The 26,143-nt window shown below is 41.2% G+C and overlaps 1 protein-coding gene and 1 non-coding gene across 4 annotated transcripts in view; both read left to right on the top strand.

Annotated features, from left to right (window-relative positions):
• CKAP5 (cytoskeleton associated protein 5) overlaps window positions 1–26,143 on the top strand; it is a 107,880-nt gene that overhangs the window by 66,348 nt on the left and 15,389 nt on the right. For all 3 annotated transcript variants that reach the window (XM_026511986.4, XM_026511987.4, XM_044388977.3), the window contains exons 19-35: window positions 758–815; window positions 904–1,029; window positions 1,800–1,939; window positions 2,118–2,292; window positions 2,894–3,007; window positions 4,036–4,164; window positions 14,268–14,462; window positions 14,832–14,967; window positions 16,277–16,365; window positions 18,220–18,345; window positions 19,560–19,709; window positions 19,994–20,197; window positions 20,407–20,542; window positions 20,982–21,175; window positions 22,119–22,291; window positions 23,488–23,661; window positions 23,882–24,002. In XM_026511986.4, coding sequence (XP_026367771.2) covers window positions 758–815; window positions 904–1,029; window positions 1,800–1,939; window positions 2,118–2,292; window positions 2,894–3,007; window positions 4,036–4,164; window positions 14,268–14,462; window positions 14,832–14,967; window positions 16,277–16,365; window positions 18,220–18,345; window positions 19,560–19,709; window positions 19,994–20,197; window positions 20,407–20,542; window positions 20,982–21,175; window positions 22,119–22,291; window positions 23,488–23,661; window positions 23,882–24,002 — 2,440 coding nt within the window. The remainder of the gene's footprint in view (window positions 1–757; window positions 816–903; window positions 1,030–1,799; window positions 1,940–2,117; window positions 2,293–2,893; window positions 3,008–4,035; window positions 4,165–14,267; window positions 14,463–14,831; window positions 14,968–16,276; window positions 16,366–18,219; window positions 18,346–19,559; window positions 19,710–19,993; window positions 20,198–20,406; window positions 20,543–20,981; window positions 21,176–22,118; window positions 22,292–23,487; window positions 23,662–23,881; window positions 24,003–26,143) is intronic.
• LOC113265144 (small nucleolar RNA SNORD67) lies at window positions 20,669–20,777 on the top strand. The gene has a single exon (XR_003319935.1). It is a non-coding gene; the product is annotated as a small nucleolar RNA SNORD67 (small nucleolar RNA).

Below are 26,143 nucleotides of genomic sequence, written 5' to 3'. Positions count from 1 at the left end.
ATAATGAAGATCAAAGAGACTAGTTAGTAAGCTATTGGAATACTCCTATCAAGAAAATATAGTGGTTTGGACATAGTTTGTAGAGATGGAAGTATTAGGACTCAGAATGTATTTGAGGGGCGTCTGGGTGGCTCAGTCGGTTAAGTGTCTGCCTTCGGCTCAGGTCATGATCCCAGCGTCCTGGGATCGATCCCAGAGTCAGGCTCCCTGCTCAGCGGGGAGCCTGCTTCTCCCTCTCCAGTTCCCCCTGCTTGTGTTCCCTCCCTCTCTGTCTCTCTCTGTCAATAAATAAATAAAATCTTTAAAAAAAAAAAAAGTATTTGAAAGATGTGAACAGGATACTGGGCATAGGAGAGAGAGGAGTCAAGGATGGCCTAAGCAAATGGAAGAATAATGTGGCTCTTTACTGAGGTAGGAAAGACTGGGAAGAACAGCATTTGGGTTTGGGGTGTGGACAGTCAGGAGTTTTGGTCGTGACAGATGTGGGACATCTGCTATACATTCAAATGGAAGTGTTATCAAAAGCTCTATGGATATATGAATCTAGAATTCAGAAGAGAGGTCAACACTGGGATTTAGGAGTAATGGGCATGTAGACAGTATTTAATATTCCCTGTGAGTGAGTGGAGAGAGAGAATAGGTGAGACTTGGGGACATAGCCAAAGGGAGCCAGGCCTGGAGTCTGGCTTTATAAAACTCTTGAGTATTTTGAGGGTTTCATTTATTTGTTTTTAATTCTAGGTGTTATTTCTTTCAGGCTGAATGTGAAAGCTTTCATTAGCAATGTGAAGACAGCTCTTGCTGCAACAAACCCAGTGAGTATATACCGCATATGTAGGAACATGGCAGCCGTCTTTGTGGTTCTGTTCACAGTTGCAAAGTTCTTTTTGTTCTGTCTGCCAGGCTGTAAGGACTTCGGCCATCACCCTGCTTGGTGTGATGTATCTGTATGTTGGTCCCTCTTTGCGAATGTTCTTTGAGGATGAGAAGCCTGCCCTTCTATCCCAGATAGATGCAGAATTTGAGAAGGTAAAGATTCCAAAAATGATACAGTCCATTGGTAGACTTGAGAATGCTCGTATTAGTTAAGTTTAAGCTTTTAATCCTTTAGAACGAAGAATATATATGTGTTTGCTTTTATATGCATGAAGTATCCCTGGGAAGAATTCATAAGAAATTGTTGGCTCCGAGGAGGACAGCTGGTTAGCTGTGATATAGGAAGGGAGATTTTCCTCTTTATGCCTCTTGTACCTTTGGAATTTCAAACATTTTTAATGTATTGCCTATTCAGAAAATATATCAGTATTTAAAATTGTTTTAAGTAAGAAAAGAAACTTGGCCTTCCTTGAATAAACTTTCTAATGAGAATTGCTGGGTTTGGGCAGACTTGCTCTGTATTTCTTGGGCATCCAAGTCAAAAGACAGCTTCATGATTGAAAAGTCAGATTCTAGTAGGTTCGTAGAAAAAATGCCTTTTGCCATATAGTTTCAAATTTGGAATGTAAGTAGGAATTAAAATATGTACTATGTAGGGGTCCCTGGGTGGCTCAGTCAGTTAAGCATCTGACTCTTGATTTCGGCTCAAGTCATGATCTCAGGGTTGTGAGATCCAGCTCTGTGTCGGGCTCTGTGCCAGATGTGGAGCCTGCTTAAGATTCTCTCTCCTTCTGCCCTATTTGGTGTGTAAATATTAAGTAGTATGAAGGAGTAGGAAAGTTTGACATAGGCCTGTTCTCTAACTTGTTTGCTCTCGTACCATTCATCAAGTTCATTAGCCTCGCTGATTTGTTTGTGTGTAGATGCAGGGACAGAGCCCACCCGCTCCAACCAGAGGGATTTCCAAGCACAGCATAAGTGGTACAGACGAAGGAGAAGATGGAGATGAACCAGATGAGGTGGGCACTGATGTTGTGGATCTTTTACCAAGGACAGAAATCAGGTAGGTTTGTTGCAAATGGTTTACTGAATTTATGAAGTGAATTTTTTTCTTTTTTTTTTTTTTGATAGTCGATTCTTAATAGTACCTTCTCTTCCCCATTCAAGAGTACTTCTGTAACATCATTATTTCTTTAGGAGTCTGGAATTAAGGATTAGGATTATATCTTCTGCTTTTTCAGTGATAAAATCACTTCAGAGTTGGTGTCTAAGATTGGTGACAAGAACTGGAAGATCAGGAAAGAAGGCCTAGATGAAGTGGCAGCTATTATCAATGAAGCAAAATTTATCCAGCCGAATATAGGTGAACTGCCAACTGCCTTGAAAGGTCGACTCAATGATTCAAATAAAATCTTGGTGCGTAGAACATATGCCTATTCTTTTTCTCTCCCTCCCCTCTTCCCTGTAAGAAGTTCCTTTTTAATAATCTTCACCTGCAAAAAAAAAAAAAAAAAGAGTGGTCACTTTATTTGCTTTGAACGAGAAATAACTGCCTTTAATTTCTTAAGTGTGCCTCAAGACAGGTTGGTAAACGGCAGGTTTATTAGTCAAATTTTCATGAATCTCAGATTTGCTTTTTGTAGGACTCTAATATTAAATATCCTTATATAAAACTGTTATATGTGTAAGCATGCTTAATTTCTAATTTTTAAATTTGGGTTTAGGGTCAGGATTTTCTTAAACTAGGCTTTACCTTACTTTAAATTTATAAAGCACTATCTTCTCTGGTCTAAAATTCTAATACTCCAGTGTTATGAACTAATGATAAAAGGAGAGGCCACTGACTGTAAATTATTCATAGGCTAATTGCAATAGCATCATAACCGACTGACTACCCTGGCTTTTAAGTAGGCCCAAAACTTCCTAGTGCATTGACTACTTAGCAGCGAACTTGGAAAACTTGGAACACAGCTTGCTCCCAGTTTCGGCATCAAGATGTTGGCTCTTTCCCACTCAGGTGCAGCAGACGTTGAATATCCTCCAGCAACTGGCAGTAGCCATGGGCCCAAACATCAAGCAGCACGTGAAGAACTTAGGCATCCCTATCATCACAGTCCTTGGAGACAGCAAGGTAAACCTGACTCCTGACCGCAACTTCCTTCTGGAATAGGCCAGCCACATTTTTGGGCTAAGAACAATTTTTACATGTGTGTGTAAGAGTACACTTAAACACTCTATAAACTTTGTAGGGACGAGAACATTAGGAGGAAAATAGTAAACATCTTTACCTCGCAGGCAGTGTGAAGGTGAAAAGTTATGTCACTAGCCTCGTGACCCTTAGAGAAGTTATTTATCTTCTTTGAGGTTGAGTTTCTTTATCTGTGAAATGTCATTCTTACAGAACTAAATCCGAATCTGTACCTAAGGTAGCTGTTAGTGTCTCATATAGGACGCACTCAGAAACTGTTGACTGTTGTGATTATGACATCATTGCTGTAAGTACTGTTAGGAAGAGTGAATACATTTATGAATTTCGGGGTCATGTATTTATTTTCTTCCCTGTTCTCCTGAGCCGCTGGAGCAGGATCTTCTAGTACTTCAGTTTCACCGTCTCAGAATCAGTCTCCTCGAGAGTTGCAAGCTTCTTATATTTAGCTCTAGACTGAATATGTGAATGTGTCTTTGTTCTTGTGCAATTCATTTAATGTGAGAAATTGGGGTATTTTAATATTTTTCATGTCAATAAGTCCTCATTCTATGAACTCAATATGAAAACATAAGTGTTCAGCCTATCTATTAGGAGTTCTCAACCCTGTATAGTTACATTCTTTATAAATAACCATGGATATAACAGCCCCCAGAGCTTCAGAAAACAAACTGAGTTTATTCCCCTTACATGATACTTTATGCCCAGTTCACGGTTTTTGCCTAATTTAACTGAATACAGGATCTTACAGTTGGAGTTTTATGTTTCTCCTTTACTTTGGATTTTTAGTACAACCATAGAACTAGATTCTGTGTCAGAGAAGTTGATTCCAAGTATGTTCATATGGACCTTAGAGAAACCTCCATTGTTCACGTTCCCAAGGCAACAAACTTTTTCACTCCCTACCTCCAAACCATAACTGATGTTATCTTTACTAATTCTCTCCCGTTTAGAACAATGTTCGGGCAGCTGCCCTAGCAACTGTGAATGCTTGGGCAGAACAGACAGGCATGAAGGAATGGCTGGAAGGAGAAGATCTTTCTGAAGAGCTCAAAAAGGAAAATCCTTTCTTGAGGCAAGAGGTAAGTACTACAAATATGCTGTGCTTTACTCGTGACTTTTACCTTCTTAGAGGTGTGGACCTACCTAATAAATATGCTTGTATGGATAGAATGAGTTTCATTATGAAACAGTTAGTGAAATGAAACCAAATTCCTAAAGCTTTTATACTCATGTACCTCTTTTTCTCCCCCCTTTCATATACTTTTTTAACAATAAAATTTTTTTTTAAGATTTATTTATTTGAGAGAGAGAGCACATGCACACGTGACTGAGGGGAGGGGCAGAGGGAGGAGGAGAGAATTCTCAGACTTCAGCTGAGCCAGGACCCAGAGGCGGGGCTTGATCCCAGGACCCTGAGATCGAGACCTGAGCCGAAATCAAGAGTATGTCACTCAATGAGCTGAGCCACACAGGTGGCTTACCTTAACAGTAAAATTGTTTAAAGGACTAGCCTATCTGTGAAATTTTCTCATTTCTTTAACTCTGAAATGGTAAAAGATTTTAATCAGAACATGAAAACAGAATTCAGCATTCAAAAATCCAGTATAATTCATTATACCAGCAGGCTAAAGAAGAAAAATCATATAATTGTGTCAGTTGACACAAATAAAGGATTTGAGAAAATCCAACATCTGTTCATGACAAAAACTCTGAGCAAGTTAGTAATAGAAGACAATTACCTCAGCTTAATAAAGACCACCTACAAAAAACCTCTACAGATAATGTCATACTTATCTGTAGAGTGGTGGAAGACTGGATGCTTTCCTCCTAAGATTGGGAACAATGTCCATTTTCACCACTGTTAATTAGCATAGTATGGGAAGTTCTAGTCACCGCAATGAGGCAAGAAAAAGAAATGAAAGACAATTGGAAAAAGAATAAGCAAAACCATCCCTAATGGCAGATGACATGGCTGTCTACATAGAAAATCCTAAGGAATCTACAAGTAAACTCCTAGAACTAATGAGTTCAGTAAGGTTGCAGGATACAAAATTAACACACACAAATCAATCACATTTCTTTATAATACAGTGGACATATAGAAATTGAAATTTAAAAAATACCATTTACAATTACTCCAAAAAAAATGAAATCCTTAGATGTGCACTTAGCAAAGCAAATACAGAATGTATATGTTGAAAATTACAGAATACTGATGAAAGAGTTCAAGGAAGACCCAAACAGATAGAGAGACATGCCATGGTTGTTGATAGGAAGACTCAACGTAGTAGAGATGTCAGTTCTTCCCAAATTGATCTGTAGGCTTAATGTAATTCCCATCAAAATTGCAGGATGTTTTTTTATAGCCAAAGACAGGCTTAGGATGTTTTTTTATAGCCAAAGACAGGCTTATTCTAAGATTTATATTCTAGCTAAAACAGTCTTGACAAAGAAGAAAAACATGGAAATAATCGCTCTACCAAATACTTATTATTAATATAATCAAGAAACTGACGTAGAGGTTGGGAAGCAGAGGACAGACCCAGGTCAGTGGGTCTGAAGAGAAACCTAGAAATAGACCCACACAAATACTATCAAGTAGTTTTTGACAAAGTTACCGAAGTAATTTAGTGTAGGAAGGTTAGCCTTTTCAACAGATGATTCTAGAGCCTTTGACATCCATAGATAAAACACTAAACCTCAACCTAAACCTTCCATCCTATGTAAACATTAACTCAAAATGGATCATTGACTTAAATGCAGAACATAAAACTATAGAACTTTTATTTTACTTATTTTTTCAAGGGGGGGTTTGAACTCAAGACCCTGAGATCAAGACCAGAGCTGAAATCAAGAGTTGGACACTTAACCAACTAAGCCACCCAGGCACCCCAAAACTATAGAACTTTTAAAGATAATATTGGTGAAAATCTTCAGGATATACAAATTCTTCAGGCAAAGAATTCTTAGACTTGACACCAAAACCACAATCCCATCAGTGGAAAAAATTGATAAACTGGACCTCATAAAAATTAAGAATTTTCACTCTGCAAAAGACCATGTGAAGATGATGAAAAGGCAGCTACACCACAGAAAAAAATATTTGCTAACTCAATATCTGATAACTATTATCTAAAACGTGAAGAATTCTCAAAACAGGGGGGAAAAAAGTCTAATTAAAGAATGGGCAAAAGATGGGGCACCTGGCTGGCTCAGTTGGTGGAGCGTATGACGCTTGATCTCAGGGTCATGAGTTGGAGTTCCGTGTTGGGCATAAAGCCTTCTTAAAAAACAAAACAAAAACGGGCAAAAGACATGAAGAGATGTTTCACTGAAGAGGATATGCATGTGGCAAATAAGCCCATAAAAGTTGTTCAGTGTTATTAGCCATAAGGGAAATGCTAATTAAAACTACAGTGACATATCACTCTACAGCTATCAGAATTACTGAAATAAAAAAATAGTTTTAACACCAAATGCTGGCAAGGATGTGGACGCTCTGTTGGAGGAAATGTAAAATGGTACAGCCACTCGAGGAAAGAATTGGGCAGTTTCTTATAAAACTAAACATGTAGAGGGCGCCTGGGTGGCTCAGTTAAGTGTCCCAAATCTTTTTTTTTTTTAATGTTTTTTTATTATATTATGTTAGTCACCATACAGTACATCCCTGGTTTCCGATGTAAAGTTCGATGATTCATTAGTTGCGTATAACACCCAGTGCACCATGCAATACGTGCCCTCCTTACTACCCATCACTGGTCTATCCCATTCCCCCACCCCCCTTCCCTCTGAGGCCCTCAGTTTGTTTCTCATAGTCCATAGTCTCTCATGGTTCATTCCCCCTTCTGATTACCCCCCCTTTCTTTATCCCTTTCTTCCCCTACTGATCTTCCTAGTTCTTATGTTCCATAGATGAGAGAAATTATATGATAATTGTCTTTCTCTGCTTGACTTATTTCACTTAGCATTATCTCCTCCAGTGCCGTCCATGTTGCAGCAAATGTTGAGAATTCGTTCTTTCTGATAGCTGAGTAATATTCCATTGTATATATGGACCACAACTTCTTAATCCAGTCATCTGTTGAAGGGCATCTCGGCTCCTTCCACAATTTAGCTATTGTGGACAATGCTGCTATGAACATTGGGGTGCATATGGCCCTTCTCTTCACTACGTCTGTATCTTTGGGGTAAACACCCAGTAGTGCAATGGCTGGGTCATAGGGTAGCTCAACTTTTAATTTTTTAAGGGACCTCCACACTGTTTTCCAGAGTGGCTGTACCAACTTGCATTCCCACCAATAATGTAGGAGGGATCCCCTTTCTCCACATCCTCTCCAACAATTGTTTCTTGCCTTGTCTATTTTTGCCATCCTAACTGGCGTAAGGTGGTATCTCAGTGTGGTTTTGATTTGAATTTCCTTGATGGCTAATGATTTTGAACATTTTTTCACGTGTCTGTTAGCCATTTGTATGTCTTCATTGGAAAAGTGTCTGTTCATATCTTCTGCCCATTTTTTGATTTATTTGTTTCTCGTGTATTGAGTTTGAGAAGTTCTTTGTAGATCTTGGATACCAGTCTTTTATCTGTAGTGTCATTTGCAAATATATTCTCCCATTCTGTGGGCTGCCTCTTAGTTTTTTTGACTGTTTCCTTGGCTGTGCAGGAGCTTTTTATCTTGATGAAGTCACATAAGTTCATTTTATCTTTTGTGTCTCTTGCCTTTGGAGATGTCATGAAAAAGGTTGCTTTGGCCGATGTCGTAGAGGTTGCTGCCTATGTTCTCCTCTAGAATTTTGATGGATTCCTGTCTCACATCGAGGTCTTTCGTCCATTTGGAGTTTATTTTTGTGTATGGTGTGAGAGATTGGTCAAGTTTCATTCTTTTGCATGTAGCTGTCCAATTTCCCCAGCACCATTTATTGAAGAGACTGTCTTTTTTCCACCAGATATTTGTCTTGCTTTATCAAAGATTAGTTGCCCAAAGAGCCAAGGGTCCATTTCTGGGTTCTCTATTCTGTTCCATTGGTCTGTGTATCTGTTTTTGTGCCAGTACCATGCTGTCTTTGTGATCACAGCTTTGTAGTACAGCTCCGAAATCTGGCATTGTGATGCCCCCAGCTTTGTTTTTCCTTTTCAACAGTTCCTTGGAGATTCGGGGCCTTTTCTGGTTCCATACAAATTTAAGGACTATTTGTTCCAGTTCTTTGAAAAATGTCCTCGGTATTTTGATCGGGATAGCATTGAAAGTGTAGATTGCTCTGGGTAACATGGACATTTTAACTATGTTAATTCTTCTGATCCATGAGCATGGAATATTTTTCCATCTTTTTGTGTCTTTCTCAATGTCTTTCAAGAGTGATTTATAGTTTCTAGAATATAGGTCCTTTACGTCTCTGGTTAAGTTAATTCCAAGGTAACGTATGGTTTTTGGTGCTATTGTAAATGGGATGGATTCCCTAATTTCTCTTTCTTCAGTCTCATTATTCGTGTATAGAAATGCAACTGATTTCTGAGCATTGATTTTGTATCCCGCCACGTTACTGAATTGCTCTATAACTTCTAATAGTTTGGGAGTGGATTCTTTTGGGTTTTCCATATAGAGTATCATGTCATCTGTGAAGAGAGACATTTTGACTTCTTCCTTGCCGATTTGGATACATTTTATCCCTTTTTGTTGTCTGATTGCTGTTGCAAGGACTTCTAGTACTGTGTTGAATAATAGTGGCGAGAGTGGGCATCCTTGTCGTGTTCCTGATCTTAAGGGAAAGGCTTCCAGCTTTTCCCCATTGAGAATGATATTTGCTGTAGGCTGTTCATAGATGGCTTTTATGAGATTGAGAAATGTACCCTCTATTCCTACACTCTGAAGGGTTTTAATCAGGAAAGGATGCTGTATTTTGTCAAATGCTTTTTCTGCATCAGTTGAGAGGATCATATGGTTCCTGAGACTTTTCTTGTTGATATGATGTATCACGCTGATCGATTTGCGAATGTTGAACCACGCTTGCATCCCAGGGATGAAACCCACTTGGTCATGATGGATAATCCTTTTAATGTACTGTTGGATTCAATTAGCCAGGATCTTGTTGAGGATTTTGGCGTCCATATTCATTAGGGAAATCAGTCTGTAATTCTCCTTTTTGATGGGGTCTTTGCCTGGTTTGGGGATCAAGGTAATATTGGCCTCATAGAATGAGTTTGGTAGCTTTCCTTCTGTTTCTATTTTTTGAAATAGCTTTAGGAGAATAGGTATTATTTCTTCTTTGAATATTTGGTAGAATTCCCCAGGAAAACCATCCGGTTTTGTTATTTGGAAGGTTGTTTATCACTGACTCAATCTCTTCATAATTAATTGGCCTGTTTAAGAAATCAGTTTCTTCCTGTTTCAGTCTTGGTAGTTTATAGGTTTCCAGGAAGGCCTCCATCTCTTCCAGATTGCTTAATTTATTGGCATATAGCTGTTGATAAAAGTTTCTAATAATCCTTCTAATTTCCTTGGTGTTGGTCGTGACCTCTCCTTTTTTCATTCATAATTTTATTAATTTGGGTCCTTTCTCTTTTCTTTTGGATAAGTCTTGCCAGTGGTCTGTCAATTTTATTGATTCTCTCAAAGAACCAGCTTCTAGTCCTGTTGATCTGCTCTACTGTACTTCTGGTTTCTAATTCATTGATTTCTGCTCTAATCTTGGTCAACTGTTTCCTCGTGAGTGGATCAGGCCTGTCCCTCTGTTGCTCTTCCAGCTTCTTGAGGTAAGAATATAAAAACTGCATTTTAGATTTTTCTGTTCTTTTGAGTGAGGCTTGGATGGCTATGTATTTCCCCCTTAGGACTGCCTTTGCAGTATCCCATAGGTTTTGGACCATTGTGTTTTCATACTCGTTGGTCTCCATAAATTGTTTAAATTGATTTTTGATTTCCTGGTTTATTGAGTCATTCCTGAGCAGGATGGTTCTTAGTCCCCAAGTGTTTGAGTTTCTTCCAAATTTTTCCTTGTAATTGAGTTCCAATTACAGAGCGTTGTGGTCTGAGAATATGCAGGGGATAATTTCAGTCTTTTGGTATCGGTTGAGACCTGTTTTGTGTCCCAGAGCATGGTCTATTCTTGAGAATGTTCCATGGGCATTAGAATAGAATGAGTATTCTTTGGTTCTGGGGTGTAGTGTTCTATATATATATCTATGAGGTCCAACTCATCGAGTATGACATTCAAAGCCTTTGATTCTTTGCTTAGTTTTTGCCAGGGTGTTCTGTCTATTTCTGATAGTGGGGTGTTGAGGTCCCCTACTATTAATGTATTTTTATCTATATGTCTCTTTATTCTGGTTAAGAGTTGGCTTGTGTATCTTGCTGCTCCCCTGTTGGGGGCATATATATTTATAATTGTCATATCCACTTGTTGGATACATCCTTTAAGAATAATATAGTGCCCTTCTGCGTCTCTAACTATAGTCTTTAGTTTGAAATCCAATCTATCTGTTATGAGAATTGCTACCCCAGCTTTCTTTTGAGGTCCATTTGCGTGAAAGATGGTACTCCATCCCTTTACTGTCAGTCTGAATGTATCTTTGGGTTCAAAATGAGTCTCTTGTAGACAGCAAATGGATGGGTCATTTCTTTTTATCCAATCTGCAACCCTGTGGCGATTATGGGAGCATTCAAGCCATTTACATTGAGAGTGATTATTGAGAGAGATGATTTTAATGATGCCATGTTGCCAGTAAAGTCTTTGTTTGTATAGGTTGTGACTTTTTGTTCTGTATCACTCTTGGGGCCTTTTTACCTTTATAGAACCCCCTTTAATATCTCCTGTAGGGCTGGTTTCGTGGTTACTAAATTGGTTAATGACTGGCGATTCTGGAAGGTTTTTATTTCTCCATCAATTCTGAATGACAGCCTTGCTGGATAAAGGATACTTGGCTGCATGTTTTTCTCTGAAAGAACTTTAAAAATGCCCCCTAGCCCATTCTCTCATTCCAGGTCTGTGTAGACAGGTCTGACGTAATTCTGATACCTTTGCCTTGGTACATGAGAAATTTCTTTGCCCTGGCCACTTTCAATACTGTATCCTTGGATCTAACATTTGCGAAATGCACTATTACGTGACGTGGCGTAGGTTTGTCATGGTTGAGCTTGGGAGGGGTCCTCTCTGCCTCTTGGACACGAATGTTTGTTTTCCTCACTAGATTAGGGAAGTTTTCAGCTACAATTTGTTCAAATATCTCTTCTAGACCTCTGTTTTTCTCCACCCCCTCGGGGATGCCGATGATTCTGACATTGGATCGTTTCATTGAGTCAGTAATCTCCTGTAACCTACATTTGTGGGCGTGGATTTTTTTAAGTCCAGCTTCTATTTTCGTTTTTTCTTCTACTAACCCATCCTCCAATTCGCTAATACATTTGTCTGCCTCAGTGATCCTGGCCGTCAGAGCCTCTAGTTTTGACTGCATTTGGCTCATAGAATTTTTAATTTCTGCCAGATTCGCTCTCATTTCCGCCCTTAGAGATTCTATATTCTCATTAACATTTTCGTTAATACTTTTTTCAAGTCTGCACATCATCTTGACCATTGTTACTCTGAATTCCATTTCTGATAATTTGGTTACATCCATATCCATTAGTTCTGTGGCAGAGGCCACAGACTCATTGTCTTTTCTTTGCTGGGGGGGACTTCTCCTTCTCGACATTCTGATGAGGAGAGGTTGCGGGGTTGTCCAGAGCCCAAATTATTGACCGGGACCCAGGCCGTACGCCCTTGTTTTATAGGGATCTTAGGGATGTGGGCTTCTTCTTTAAAGATTTTATTTATGTGGCAGAGAGACAGCCAGCGAGAGAGGGAACACAAGCAGGGGAGTGGGAGAGGAAGAAGCAGGCTCCCAGCGGAGGAGCCCGATGAGGGACTCCTTTCCGGAAAGCCGGGATCACGCCCTAAGCCGAAGACAGGCGCTCAATGACGGCGCCACCCAGGCGCCCGGGTTGTGGGCTTCTTGATTTTTCAGCCTGCCTTCTGTGTTCTGGGGGAGGGGCCTGCCGCGCCGATACTCAGGCAGCCCTGTTTGGGTAGAGTCTCCGTGTCCCCTGCGAGGGGGGATGGGGATGGGCACTCCCTGAGCCGGTATTTCCAGGCTTTTGTTCTCTGGCGGCTTTCCCTGGCAGTTTGCTGTGCCTCTTCTGAGAGTCAGAGCAGCAGTGGCCGAATTTCAGCCTCTGTCACAGAACAGAGGGATTGCGGCCTGTTCTCCACTGATGTTCTGGCCACTTTAACTCTGTTACTGTTGGTGCTGCCCAATCCTGCAGCGTCCCGGGATGTGCGCCCCACACCCGGCGTCCCAGCCCTCACTTCCAGGGCCGGCCCGTCTCTGTCCTTTGTGTTTCTAACGCCGCCAACCACCAGCTGCCCCCGCGCGCTCCAGAAGCTCCCGGTCTCAGTCTGTTTCCGGTGAGCACACCGGGTCCGGAGTTCCGTGAGAAGTCTCGTGGCGCGGGCTCCCGGCTCACATTCTTAGTCTACTGTCTCGGGGTGCCGGTCCGCGAGTCCGCCCGCTCCCCCGTGCAGGTGGCTACCGCTTCCCGGCGCCCGAACGCGGCGGCTCCCTCCCCCTTCCGTTTATCTTCCGATATCTGTGCGCGGTTTCATGGCTCCCCGCTTCGTACCTCAATACTCAGCGCTGGAGATGTTCATTTGTAGAGATCCAGATGTATCTTCCTGTGTCTCAGGCTGGTTCCGTGGATGTTCAGACTTGTCTGGTACCTATCCAGCTCGACTCGGGGGACCGGCTGAAAAAGTTGTCTCCTACTCCTCTGCCATCTTAACTCTCCCCTCAAGTGTCCCAAATCTTGATTTCAGCTCAGGTCATGATCTCAGGGACATGAGATTGAACTCTGTATTGGGCTCCGGGCTCAATGGGGAGTCTAGTTGGGATTCTCTCTCTCTCTCTCCCTGCCTCTCTGCTTCACCCCACGCCCACATGTGCTTGCCCTCTCTCTCTTTCAAAAAATAAATCTTTTTTTTAAAAAATCCCAAAACTGAATGTATAGTTACTATATGACCCAACAATTGTGATCTTGTGTATTTATTCCATAAAACTGAAAATTTATGTCTACATAAAAATCTGTACACAAATGTTCATAGCAGCTTCATTCATGATAATAAAAAACTAGGAAACAGCCTAGATATCCTTCAACAGGTGCAGGGTTAAACCAACTGTTGTATGTCCATACGGTAATACTATTTAGCAATAAAAGAGTCACTGATACGAGCAACAGTTGAGATAAATCTCCAAGGAATTATGTTGACTGGCAAAACCCAGCTCCAAACAATTACATACCATATGATTCCATTTGTGGAATATGTTTGAAATGACAAGATTTTAGAAATGGAGAACAGATTAGTAGTTACCAGGGATTGGAGTGGGAGAAGGGAGATGCCTGTGGTTATAGAGGAGGCAACATGAAGGATCCTTGCAGCGGAACTGTTTAAAATCTTGACTGGTGTCAGATGTAGTAATGTATGTGTGATAAAATCGTAGAACTAAATATACACACAGACACAAATGAGAACAGCAAAGCTGGGCAGTGTAAACAGGATCAGTGGATTGTATCAAAGTCAGTATCCTGGTTGTGATACTAGAGTGTAATTTTATAAGGTGCTATACTGTTAGAGGAAACTGAGTGCATGGGATTTCTATTTCCTATAACTCCATGTGACTACAATTGTCTCAGTGAAAACTTGAATTAAAAAATAAATACAGATATGAATTATTTGGGAGGAATAGAGAAAAACTGTCGATATAAGGCTGAAAACAGAAGTCCTGGTAGAACTTGTCCTCTCCTGATCAAATAAATGTTCTGCATCTTCTCTAGCTGAGTAATTCTTAGAATTTTTTTTTAAAAGATAAGTGAAAGGTTTTCATCTGTAAAATGCATTAAGAACTATTAAAGCTTTATAGTTTAATGCCCAAGTGTGGTCCAAAGAACCATGTCCTTATCTTAAAGAAAATTGTCGTCTTTGCATATATCATTTATATATAGCATTGTTCTTGAGCAGTGAAAAGTACTGATTTTATATTGGAAAGTTATAGTAACTAATTCAGTGTTTGGTACTAATGTAATCATTAAGCTTAAGACCATAAGTAATAACTTTCCACTTGAAGTGTGTAACCGGTCTTTATTTCTTTTGGCAGCTTCTGGGCTGGCTGGCTGAGAAACTACCGACTCTTCGTTCCACCCCCACAGACCTTATCCTTTGTGTTCCTCATCTCTACTCGTGCCTGGAGGATCGCAATGGAGATGTGCGGAAGAAGGCCCAGGATGCCTTGCCGTTCTTCATGATGCATCTGGGGTATGAGAAAATGGCCAAGGCTACCGGGAAACTAAAGGTACAACTTCTTGTGGTTGCTGCTGTTAAAAGCCATTAGAAAAATATTGAACATGAGTATATATAGGCAAGAGATCATATTATCTCCTAGGAGTTTCACTTGAAATCCCAACGAGAGCAAAAATATGTTGAACTCCCAAGAACCTGACTCTGCAGGGGCGAAAATTGTGACCTTCTAGAATGGTAGCTAATTTAGTATGACTTCATAATGTGTGTTACTTCTCTTGCACTGTGTGCCACCTCCCTTACTTCATAGGTATTTCAAAACTGGGAGCTCAGTGATGTGTTTGACAGCAGCTCTGTTAGTAAGCATAGTATGAGTGTACCATGTATGTGGCCTCTCACTTCTCCTATTATGTTGTCTCCTTAGCCAACTTCTAAAGATCAGGTATTGGCCATGCTAGAGAAAGCCAAAGCAAACATGCCAGCCAAGCCTGCTGCGTCTGCTAAAGCAACTTCCAAACCAGTGGGAGGGTCAGCTCCAGCCAAATTCCAGCCAGCTTCAGGTAACTCTATTTTGAGAGGGTTAAGGGAGAAGGAAGTAGCCCAGGGGAACTCTAAGAAGAAATCAAGCCTTCATTTCTTACCATATTTCCAAACAGCTTAGATCCTAGGCCCTCCCGCCTTCCTTCCTTCCCTCCCTCCCTCTTTACCCTTCTACCACAAACATTTGTCAGGTTTTATGCTAGGAATTGTGCTGAAGGTATGAAGATGCTTAATTTGGTTTCCAGTTTCAAAAAGTGGTTTCGGAATAGCACATTGAAATACTCCAGGAAGTGTGTTCCATCCTATTTTTAAGGTTTCCATATGTTTTCTGCTATTGGATATAATAGTTAGAGGGGGAACTGGGACCATCTAGTCTAATTCCCTTTATTAAGAGATGAGGAAACCCAAAAGATTAATTGACTGGCACGAGGACAGCCTGTCAGTGCCTAAACCAGCATAGAATTCCTCTTCCTCATTCCCAAATGAGTTCTTCTACTGCAGTGCCCGTTTGCTGATTCATTCTAATATTTACAAATCTTTTAGAGAGGACTCTTGATTTCATCACCCTAATGGTACAATTCCATCATTTATAAATAATACTCTAGTCTGTAACCACTTCTTCTCTAGACTTACTACTTAAATAAAATATTATTCTCTTTAGTGGGATAGAAACTGTTCATGCTATAGAGTTAGAAATTGTACATGTGTAAAACTATTGGTATCAAAGTATATTCACTTACAACATCTGTTGGGATCTTGCTACATGGTAAATACTGAGTACCAAAGATGACAGACTCTACCCTTAAGGAAGTATCAATCTAGGAAAAAAAGTTTGTTTGTTTGTTTGTTTGTTTAAAGATTTATTTATTTATTTATTTATTAGACAGCGAGAGACAGCCAGCGAGAGAGGAAACACAAGCAGGGGGAGTGGGAGAGGAAGAAGCAGGCTCCCAGTGGAGGAGCCTGATGTGGGGCTCGATCCCAGAACACCGGGATCGCACCCTGAGCGGAGGGCAGACGCTTAACGACTGTGCCACCCAGGCGCCCCGAAAAAGGTTTTTTTAACTGTTACGTAGAAAATAGTTTTAAAACTTCAACTTAACTATTGGCAAAGTATATGTAGATTTATTGAGTTATTTTCTTAGGGTTATACTTAAAAAGGAATTCAAGCAGGAAAAAAAGATTAGGAAAAAAATCTAATTGAAAATACTTTCTAAATTGACACATTTAAAACTGTAGGCTTTCTCATCAATATATATTTAACCTGCTCAGAATAAAGTGATATTAGTTAGAGTTTATATTTATAGTAGATGCCTTTTTTTCTCAAAGCACCTGTTGAAGATTCTGTTTCCAGCACTGTAGAAACCAAGCCTGATCCGAAGAAGGCCAAAGCTCTAGGAGTTTCCTCTAAAGCAAAGGTATGTTAACTGTGCATACTTAGATGTAGAATTGCTTTTCAGTGTGTTTTATACACCGAGTCATTCTATTAGGAAAGATCATATTATGTATGAAAGAACATTACTCTTTTTTTTTTTTTTAAGATTTATTTATTTATTTGAGAGAGAGAGAGAGAGGGAGCAAGCCCAAACCAGGGGAGGGGCAGAGGGAGCAAACCCTTAAGCAGACTCCCTGCTGAGCGCAGAGTCCCGGCGCAGGGCTCTATCTCATGGCCCATGAAATCACGACCAAGAGTCGGACACTCAACTGATTGAGCCACCAGGTGCCCCAGTACATTTATTATTATATGCTCACATAAAATGGGCACTCTGGCCATTCGTTTGAATATTTGTTATTTGTTTCCTTCCCTATGCCTGGTCCTTTAACACAGTGAGTTAATTTAAATAGATAATTATCTTCTAAACTGTCCGGTGAAGCTGTTCTTTTCCTGTCCTCCCCACTGTCCTCATCCCAAATTTAACAAGTGCTTATTTTAGTATTTTGATCACAAGTGCTTTGAAGTATTTTTGACTCTGTTCTTAATGCTGTAGTTTTTTTCCCCAGTCTTTTGCAGTTTACAAAGCAGTTTCACATAAATGATCTCATATTTGTTTTAACTGAATGACTTAAGTGTTTGAACTAGAAAGAAACTCTGGCCTACTAGAAATAATGGACTCTTGCTACATTTATATTAATAATTAATAATGGTTCCAGTTTTGAAATTCAAATATTACTTTAAATACATATTCTGAGTGTTCACTGTTTTCTTTCCGTCTGATACAAAGATTCAGAATCTTGGATTATTTTTCAAAACCACTCTTATAATTATTTAAAATGTTTCTACAAGTGTCTCTAGAAACAGATTGGCTATCATGTGATAGCGATACATTTTATATTCAGAGAAACAGAAAAGCTTTCTTGACTAAGACATGTGTAAACGCCATTCAAAATGTCATGAATATGGAAAGCTGTAAATGGTGTTGAAGATTTCAAGAAAGAAAGGAGCTGTCCAGGGGCGCCTGGGTGGCTCAGTCGGTTAAGCGGCTGCCTTTGGCTCAGGTCATGATCCCAGGGTCCTGGGATCGAGCCCCATGTCAGGCTCTCTGCTCACCAGGGAGCCTGTTTCTCCCTCTCCCTCTGTCTGCTACTCCCCCTGTTTGTGCCCTCTCTCTCTCTCCCTCCCTCTCTGTCAAATAAATAAAATCTTTAAAAAGAAAAGAAAAGAGCTATCCAGTAAAGAGTCTATGTCCCAGACCAATGATAAATAATAGAGTTTTTCCAACTACATTACATGCCAGTCCAAGTAACCCACAGTTACTTGAGAATGTATTTTTAAAAACATTTCTGGGGGCTCCTGGGTGGTTCAGTCAGTTGGGCATCTGACTCTTGATTTCGGCTCAGGTTGTGGTCTTGGTGTGAGATCGAGCCTTGGTTGGGCTCTGTGCTCAAAGCGCGGAGCCTGCTTTAAAGTTTCTGTCTCTCCCTCTCTCGCTCTCTCTCTCCACACCACCTCCACACCAGCTCACACTCCCTCTCTAAAAAAATTCTGGTGGGGTGACTGGGTGGCCTAATTGGTTTAGCATCTGACTCTTGATCTCAGCTGAGGCCTTAATCTCAGGGTCATGAGTTAAAGCCCCATGTTGGGCATAGAGTCTATTTCTGGAAATGTACAGAAAGATAGTATGTGCAAGATTCTGTGGCTCATCTGTTTCTTTCATGGGGAATGTAATATTGAGAGTGTTTGTTTTATAGAGAGCCCACTTACTGGGCAATAACATCACATTCCCAAGGGCTAGTAGCCTAGCTAACCAGTGTTCCCTGAACCTCGGCTGTAGAGCGCACAAGGAAAGAAAGTGCCCAGCAAAACCAGCTTAAAGGAGGATGAAGACAAATCTGGTCCTATTTTCATTGTTGTTCCAAATGGAAAAGAGCAAAGAATGAAAGATGAAAAAGGATTAAAGGTAAGGAAGGGACAAGAACCCTCAGGAGTTTTTTGTTTTCTTGTTTTGTTTTGTAATCAAGAATAATTTTACTGTCTGGAATTCATTTCATTGTGAAATACCTAATAATGAACTGAATCTTTTGCTTATAAATTATAGCTTTTTTTCTCTCAGGTTTAAGGGAACATTAGTTCCTACAAAGGAACTATAGGATGGAGCTATTGCCTATTCTTCCTCCAAATGGAAAGAAACAGAAGTTTGTTTATAATCAAAAAATGGAAAATATTCACTGATTTTTATCAATTACACATCTGTAGTGGGCTACTTATTTAATCCTTCTTGTACCTGATACCTCAAAAGATGGATCTGGTGACTGTATCTGTCTAAGTCAGCATTTCTCTTTTTATGTTCTTTTGGTATTATTAGGCAGTTAAATTTTTTTGTCAAAATATATACATTGTTTTAAAAAACAATTGAAGCAGTGTGAAAAGTGCAGAGTATAGTATTAAAAGCATGTCTCCCTCTAGTCTCCCCCCACAGGGAAGATATTATTACCGATGTTTTTATGTATTGCTTCAGACGTATGAATATTTCATACCATACAGTCATATGTATAAATCTAGAGCGCTTTTTACACACAGGGGAACATGCTGTACTCTTTGTTCTGTATTTTGCTTTTTTTCTTTAATGATGTTTGAAATACCCTAAAGGTCATTACATAACTGCATGCATATATCCATTCATTCTCTTTATCGGTACATCATGGTGTGTACCTTTCTTTATCCCCAACCCACAACATAAACATTTAGGTTGCTTCTAGTCATTTGCTATTATAAACTATTCTGTCGTAAGCCTCTTTGAATATAGGTACTTGTGCACATATGCAAATATATCTTTATTAAACTCCTACTAGAATGTATGCACATATTTAATTTTGATAGATATTACAAATTTTCCCTTTATGTACCAGTAACATACACCATGTTATACAATAATAGAGCATTGATTTTTCTAGTGAGAATTGCTGAATATTCTATTCGTAGAAGATGTTAAGAATTAAGCTTCCAGAAGTATGACTGCTTGATAATGCCTTTTGCATTCATATTTAATTACAAATTAATCTTGTCGGATTTTAAAATATCCTATTACATTGATGTCTGCAGCTGCTTTAAATAGAATTCTCTGCCTTATTTCAGTTGAACATCTTATAGTCCCTTTTCACTGTTGCTTTTCAGGTGCTGAAGTGGAATTTTACTACTCCACGGGATGAATACATTGAGCAACTAAAGACTCAGATGTCTAGCTGTGTGGCTAAGTGGTTACAAGATGAGATGTTTCACTCAGACTTTCAGCATCATAACAAAGCCCTTGCTGTCATGGTTGATGTAGGTTTGCGGTAGATAAATACACGCATAGCTCAGATCCATGAAAATACTGAACCTTGTGAAATAACCAGAAGTTAATGTGACTTGAGAAGGAACTAGAATACACCATGTCCTTTGGCTTTAGAGCTGTTGTATTATTTGATAGAATAAATGACTGTCATAATTTTAGGTCTTAAGTAGAATCTTAAAAATCGATTTTCTTCTTGGACTCTAGTAAAATCTATAATGTACTTACCTAAGAGAACTTAAATTTTTATACAGTCTTACTTGTCTTTTATTTTAAGCACTTGGAGAGTGAAAAAGAGGGCGTTATTGGTTGCCTGGATCTTATCTTAAAGTGGCTTACCCTGCGGTTTTTTGACACCAATACAAGCGTCCTGATGAAAGCCCTAGAATATTTAAAATTGCTCTTCACCCTGCTAAGTGAGGAGGAATATCATCTGACTGAGAATGAAGCATCTTCCTTCATCCCCTATCTCATCCTCAAGGTAGTGCATTGTTCTCACTCTAGAACACTGCCCAAGCTGCCAGCTGACCTCAGTTCCCATCCTTTATTCCCTCTCCCTTTTCCGGTTATTCTGTGATGATACCTTCCACCGCTCATTCCCGTGCCCTCGTTCTTGCAAGATGTGTGACGCATGGGAGGACCCTTTGCCACTCAGGAGCTGCCTCAGTTGTTATTTTCCTTGTCGACTAGGTTGGAGAACCAAAAGATGTCATTCGTAAAGATGTCCGTGCCATCCTGAACCGGATGTGCCTTGTCTACCCAGCCAGCAAGATGTTCCCCTTCATCATGGAAGGGACCAAATCCAAAAACTCTAAGCAAAGAGCAGGTGAGGCGACAGTTGAACCTGAGGCGCGAGTCTGTGCCACAGTGACCTCTAAACGAAATAGTCTGTAGATGAACCGAGGACATTTCTTCAGTGTCTGTGTGTCGAGTCCAAGCTTCCGATGTGAACTGTGAGAGTGATGAGTTGCACTCTGGTGGGGCACAGTATCGGTGATACGGGCACCACTCAGTACCACCCTGGTGACAAAATCAAGTGCACAGGGGCCATCTGACTCACAGGCATCCCTTTCTTCCAGGAGCACTTGCTGTAACACTATTATTTGTTGGTGTGTTTTATCAGAAGGCTGTAAACAAGGAAAAATTCTAGTTAGAGCCAGAATAAGAGTTTTGTCCTTCGTGTAGGTCAAGGAAAATGTATCTAGTAAAGATAGGTCTCTAAGCCGAATGCGTGTTGGGTCTCACTAACCTTTCTCCCCCATCAGAGTGCCTGGAAGAACTGGGGTGTCTGGTCGAGTCCTACGGCATGAATGTTTGCCAACCAACCCCAGGGAAAGCCTTAAAGGAGATAGCGATTCACATAGGAGACCGCGACAACGCTGTGCGCAACGCTGCCCTCAATACCATCGTCACCGTGTACAACGTACACGGGGATCAGGTGTTCAAACTCATTGGAACTGTGAGTGACTTTTCTCTGGACATTTTCAGCATGTTGTGAATTGTTAGGAGTCAGCTTTCATACCATCGCAACTCTAGCTAAGTTTTTACCACTTTTTTAAATAAACTCAACCCATCGGTGTGTTCTAGAGTCCAGATGAAGCCTTGAGGGATCTGATTGTTGTAGGACATTTATGCTATGTCTTACTGAAAACCAGATTTTCTTTTCTGCACCTTCTACTCATATGGTTTGCTTTAGAAACAAGAGCTGTTTTTGAATCATATCCTGAGCTAGTCTGGGATTTATATTCTGCCTAGAAAGCTGCTCTATAATTTTTAGTGCATTTAGTTTTTAGCGACCAAGTACTCACGTATATAACGTAGGTTCTGGTACCTGTCAGATGAGAAGAGCCACGAGCCACACTCTGCAGACCCACGGGTGATGCTTCTGATGCTGACTTTGAGCTGGCCACTCGTGGTTGCACCTCAGTCCTTCACTCCAGTGACCTCTGAGTATTACATGTATTTACGCAGTTTTATACATTTTTACCGGGATAGTCTGTTTACATCCTCACTACAGGTCAGTGAAGGAGATAAAGCAGATGGGAATTTTACAGATGATCAACAGGGAAGCTCTTTGCCTTTTGCTCACATAGTTAGTGCTGACACAGTAAACATGAGGAAGCGTCATTTAATCTTCGACCTTTTCATTTGTAGTTACTAATAGTCTTTCCTTTTGTATCCTTGCCTCCTTTCATAGATTCTCTTACCATAGCAGGTTTTAACAATAGTTGATTTTAAATGTAGCTAGTGTTTTGAAAATAAACTTAGCCCACATAGTAGGTTCTGCTTGCTTCAGTATGTCAACGGATATTGACTTTTGAGTCTTCCAGTTAGGTTTTTAATTCTCCTCATACTGTGGTAGAGGGGCATGCGAATAAATTCCTCGCGGCCTGTCTTTACAGCTCTCTGAAAAGGATATGAGCATGCTCGAGGAGAGGATTAAGCGTTCAGCAAAGAGGCCTTCGGCTGCCCCAGTGAAACAGGTGGAGGAGAAACCTCCGCGCACGCAGAGCGTAAACTCCAACGCCAGCATGCAGCGCAAGGGACCAGCCGAGGACATGTCCTCCAAACTCAAGTATGTAGATGGAGACGGTTGTCTAAGAACATCTCAGTGGTCTTTGCCTCGTGTGCTTAATGCTGATCCTGTAACATAGTCTTGAGTTCCTGTAGCCATTACCATGCATGCCAGAGTGTCTGGGGAAATGTCTTGTAGCCAGTGTTTAATCCTTCAGTCTTCATTGTCTTTGTCTTTGTCTCAAAACCACTTCTAAATAGTCTTGTGCCTTCTTTCACTGCTTTTCCGTGGACAGAATTATGTATCGCACTTATAGGATGTAAGTACTGCCTGCTAATTTCTCATTAGCAGGGCCCTTATATCTTTCTAACTTCTGACTTGGATTCATCCCCTCTGGAGGGTGATTGGTTTAGAGTTCATAACTCTAAACAGGTTAGAGGGTATCCATCAGTATCCCACGAATCAAGTCTTCCCCAGAAGTCCACTGGCTAGCAGAGGTGGCCACTCAATGTCATGTGGCGAAATTATTGGTTCACCTTTGTCCTTGTGTTATTCCTGGCCATGCTCAGGTTCCTGTTCTTCAGATAAAGCTAATAAGTGAAATGCATGCAACCCAGAATTGGCATAGGGACTCAAAATACTGCCTTCTGAGCAAGACAGCTCTATTCGGGACTATGTCCAATCTCTAATATTAACCAATTTGAATTTGGAAACTTTAGATGACTATTGCTTAGATGTAATGCTGGCCGTGACCTGTCAAGAGTGAATATTCCTAAAAAGAGGTGACTGACTGTCCCTCAAAGTCTAAAATGTACCGAATACTGCATGGAAGAATGCTTATGATTAGAAAACCTTAAACCCTGGTTAATTTGGCAGGAGAGAACCAGCCAGTCTATTTTTTTCTTAAATTTTTGCCCAAGTAGAGAGCTTTGAGTCAGTATATTTTTATTAATTATTTTCTTCCCCATCTGGAATAGCAGTGCAAGGTTTGTTGGATTTAGTGAACTAGAGAGAATACTTATAATTTGGAAGGTACTGTAAATAGAAGTTAAAATGATCCTCTGTAAGGGTGTCCGTGAACCAGTGTTGTTGCCCATTGAAGGCGCTTGCTTAGACTCAAGGACTTAAATCATTCAGGGGGTCTGAAACCAGAAGTTGAACATCTGTCTGGAAGCTTTGGGGAACCTGGCAGTGCAACTCTTGCTCTTTGGTTCAGAAGTCTCTTTAGTTCAAGAGCCTTCTTTTGCTTCCCTTAGCCAAGCCCGAAGCATGAGTGGGCATCCTGAGGCAGCCCAGATGGTGCGCCGAGAATTCCAGCTGGATCTAGATGAGATTGAGAATGACAATGGTACAGTTCGATGTGAAATGCCAGAGCTTGTTCAGCACAAACTGGATGACATTTTTGAACCGGTCCTTATTCCCGAACCCAAGTAAGTTAATCTCTTTCATATAAGTGTCAGCAGTGCATGCTCATGAGAGTGCATACGTGAAAAGAGCTTTCTGTGCAGTCAGAACTTTTTAGAACTGATTACTGTATGGCTGGTGACAGTTCTTTACTGAGATCTGGAGCTGGTGGAGAACTGCATAATTCCAATTCACTGGATGTCTTGTAACAAAGATTGAATTTTTTCCCTTTGCTCTGCTCTCTAGAGTCCGGGCTGTTTCTCCACACTTCGATGACATGCACAGTAATACAGCCTCCACAATCAATTTCATTATCTCCCAAGTAGCCAGTGGTGACATCAACACGAGTATCCAAGCTCTGACACAGGTAATGGGGGTGTGACCCATGACAGTGATTCCATTGGCAGGAGAGGCTGTATGAGTGGTGGCTGCATATGGGTCACAGAGTTAAAGGAGGTAGGCAGCATTCAGCACTGCCCTGATGAGAAAGTGCACAGGGACTGCTCAGTGTCACCACTTGCCTCCCAGGAGGTGGCTCTCATAGATCCTTGCTCTTCACGGCTGCAGTCATTCACCAGAGGCTGGAGATACAGCACTAAGTAGGGACCAAATCTCATGGAACTTACTTAGGTTTTAGTGGACAGAGAGAAATAAGTAAACAAGAAAATATCAGATAAGAGCAACTGCTGTGTAAATATAACTCAAATGGGGTGATCGGAGAGAGGAGCTGAATAGTTACTTCGATTGGAGATCAGGGATGCAAGCAAAGGGAAGCTAGTACCAAGTCTATAGGGTAGGAATGAGCTTGGATATTCAAGGAAACAGTTCAAGGCCCATGAGCCCAGAGCAGGGTGCGGAAGGGGGAGAATGGTACAGAATGAGATTTGAGAGGTGGACAGAGATCACATCGTGTAGACTTTTGAGAGCTTGTTTTTTGGAGGTTCTAGCAGGGGAGCGCAGCTGCTCGTATACCTTGACCGAAGAACGGTCCTCCTCTATTGGGGAAGGTCGTCCTCTTTGACCGAGCGCGCAACTTCGGGAGGGACGCACATGGAGCAGTGAGGGAGGAAGGGTGGACACCCGCCTAGCCAGCCAGATCAGCCGAATCAACCCTGGCAATCAATGGGGTGACAGATGTCGCAGCCAGATCGCCCTCACATCCCATGTAGACTTTTAAAGCCCCAGGGTAGGTTGTTTGGATTTTAAGTGTGATGGGAAACCATTAGAGAATTTTGAGCAAAGAAGCTGCGTGGATTTTTTTTTTTTTTTTAAGATTTTATTTATTAGAGAGAGGCAGCGAGAGAGGGAACACAAGCAGGGGGAGTGGGAGAGGAAGAAGCAGGCTCCCAGCAGAGCAGGGAGCCCGATGTGGGGCTTGATCCCAGGACTGTGGGATCACGCCCTGAATCAAAGGCAGACGCTTAACGACTGAGCCACCCAGGCGCCCCAAGAAGCTGCACATTTTTTACAAATCATTCTCTTTTTTTTTTTTTTTTAAGATTTTATTTATTTATTTGACAGAGATAGAGACAGCCAGCGAGAGAGGGAACACAAGCAGGGGGAGTGGGAGAGGAAGAAGCAGGCTCATACCGGAGGAGCCTGATGTGGGGCCCGATCCCGTAACGCCGGGATCACGCCCTGAGCCGAAGGCAGACGCTTAACCGCTGTGCCACCCAGGCGCCCCTACAAATCATTCTCTTCTTCTCCCCTTCCCTAGCAATCTAGTCCTAAAGCCAGTAAGTTGGTAGAGCAAGGTGTAGGCATCCACCCTGTGGCAAGGTGGTGGGGGTGGGGAAGGGTCTCAGAGCCCAAGTGTTGTGAGGGTGGTGTCCTACAAAAGGGCTGATGCAGAGTCAGGAGCCAGAGCCCAAGCAGATGAAGAGCATGTCGTGCAGGCGGCCTCTCCAGCATGATAGTAGGATCCCAGGCAGGCAAAGAGGATATCCACCTGTGTGGGAGGGGGCAGCATGCAGGTGGCTCAGAATGGGGAGTCAGAGCTGAAGCAGGAGAAGTAGGCACCTGCATGGGGAAGGACTGGGGGCAAAGATGGGAGATTGGTTACATACAAAGGGATTGGTCCAAGAAATATAAGGAAAATAGAAGCCACATTTCTCGTTCTTTTTTTTTTTTTAAGATTTTATTTATTTATTTGAGAAAGCATGAGCAGAGGCAGAGGGAGAGGGAGAAGCAGGCTCCCCACCGAGCAGGGAGCCCAACGCGGGGTTCGATCCCAGGCCTCCAGGATCATGACCTGAGCCAAAGGCAGGTGCTTAACCAACTGAGCTCCCGGGAGCCCCTGAAGCCATGTTTCTCACTGTAAGAAAAGAGCGCTACAAATATGAAAGGAAAGCAAAATAGAATGAACTCTGGTGTTGGACCAGAATTAGATTAGATGTGGCACTGTGAACTCAGTGGTTTTCAATACAGAGATGTAGAAGTAAATATCAGTGTAAATGCATGTATATGTGTGGTATAAATGTATGTTATAGATATACATGTATGTCCATA

This window comes from Ursus arctos, unplaced genomic scaffold, assembly GCF_023065955.2.
Source record: "Ursus arctos isolate Adak ecotype North America unplaced genomic scaffold, UrsArc2.0 scaffold_23, whole genome shotgun sequence".
NCBI classification, from domain to species: Eukaryota; Metazoa; Chordata; class Mammalia; order Carnivora; family Ursidae; genus Ursus; species Ursus arctos.
This window is presented reverse-complemented; position numbering and strand designations above follow the sequence as displayed.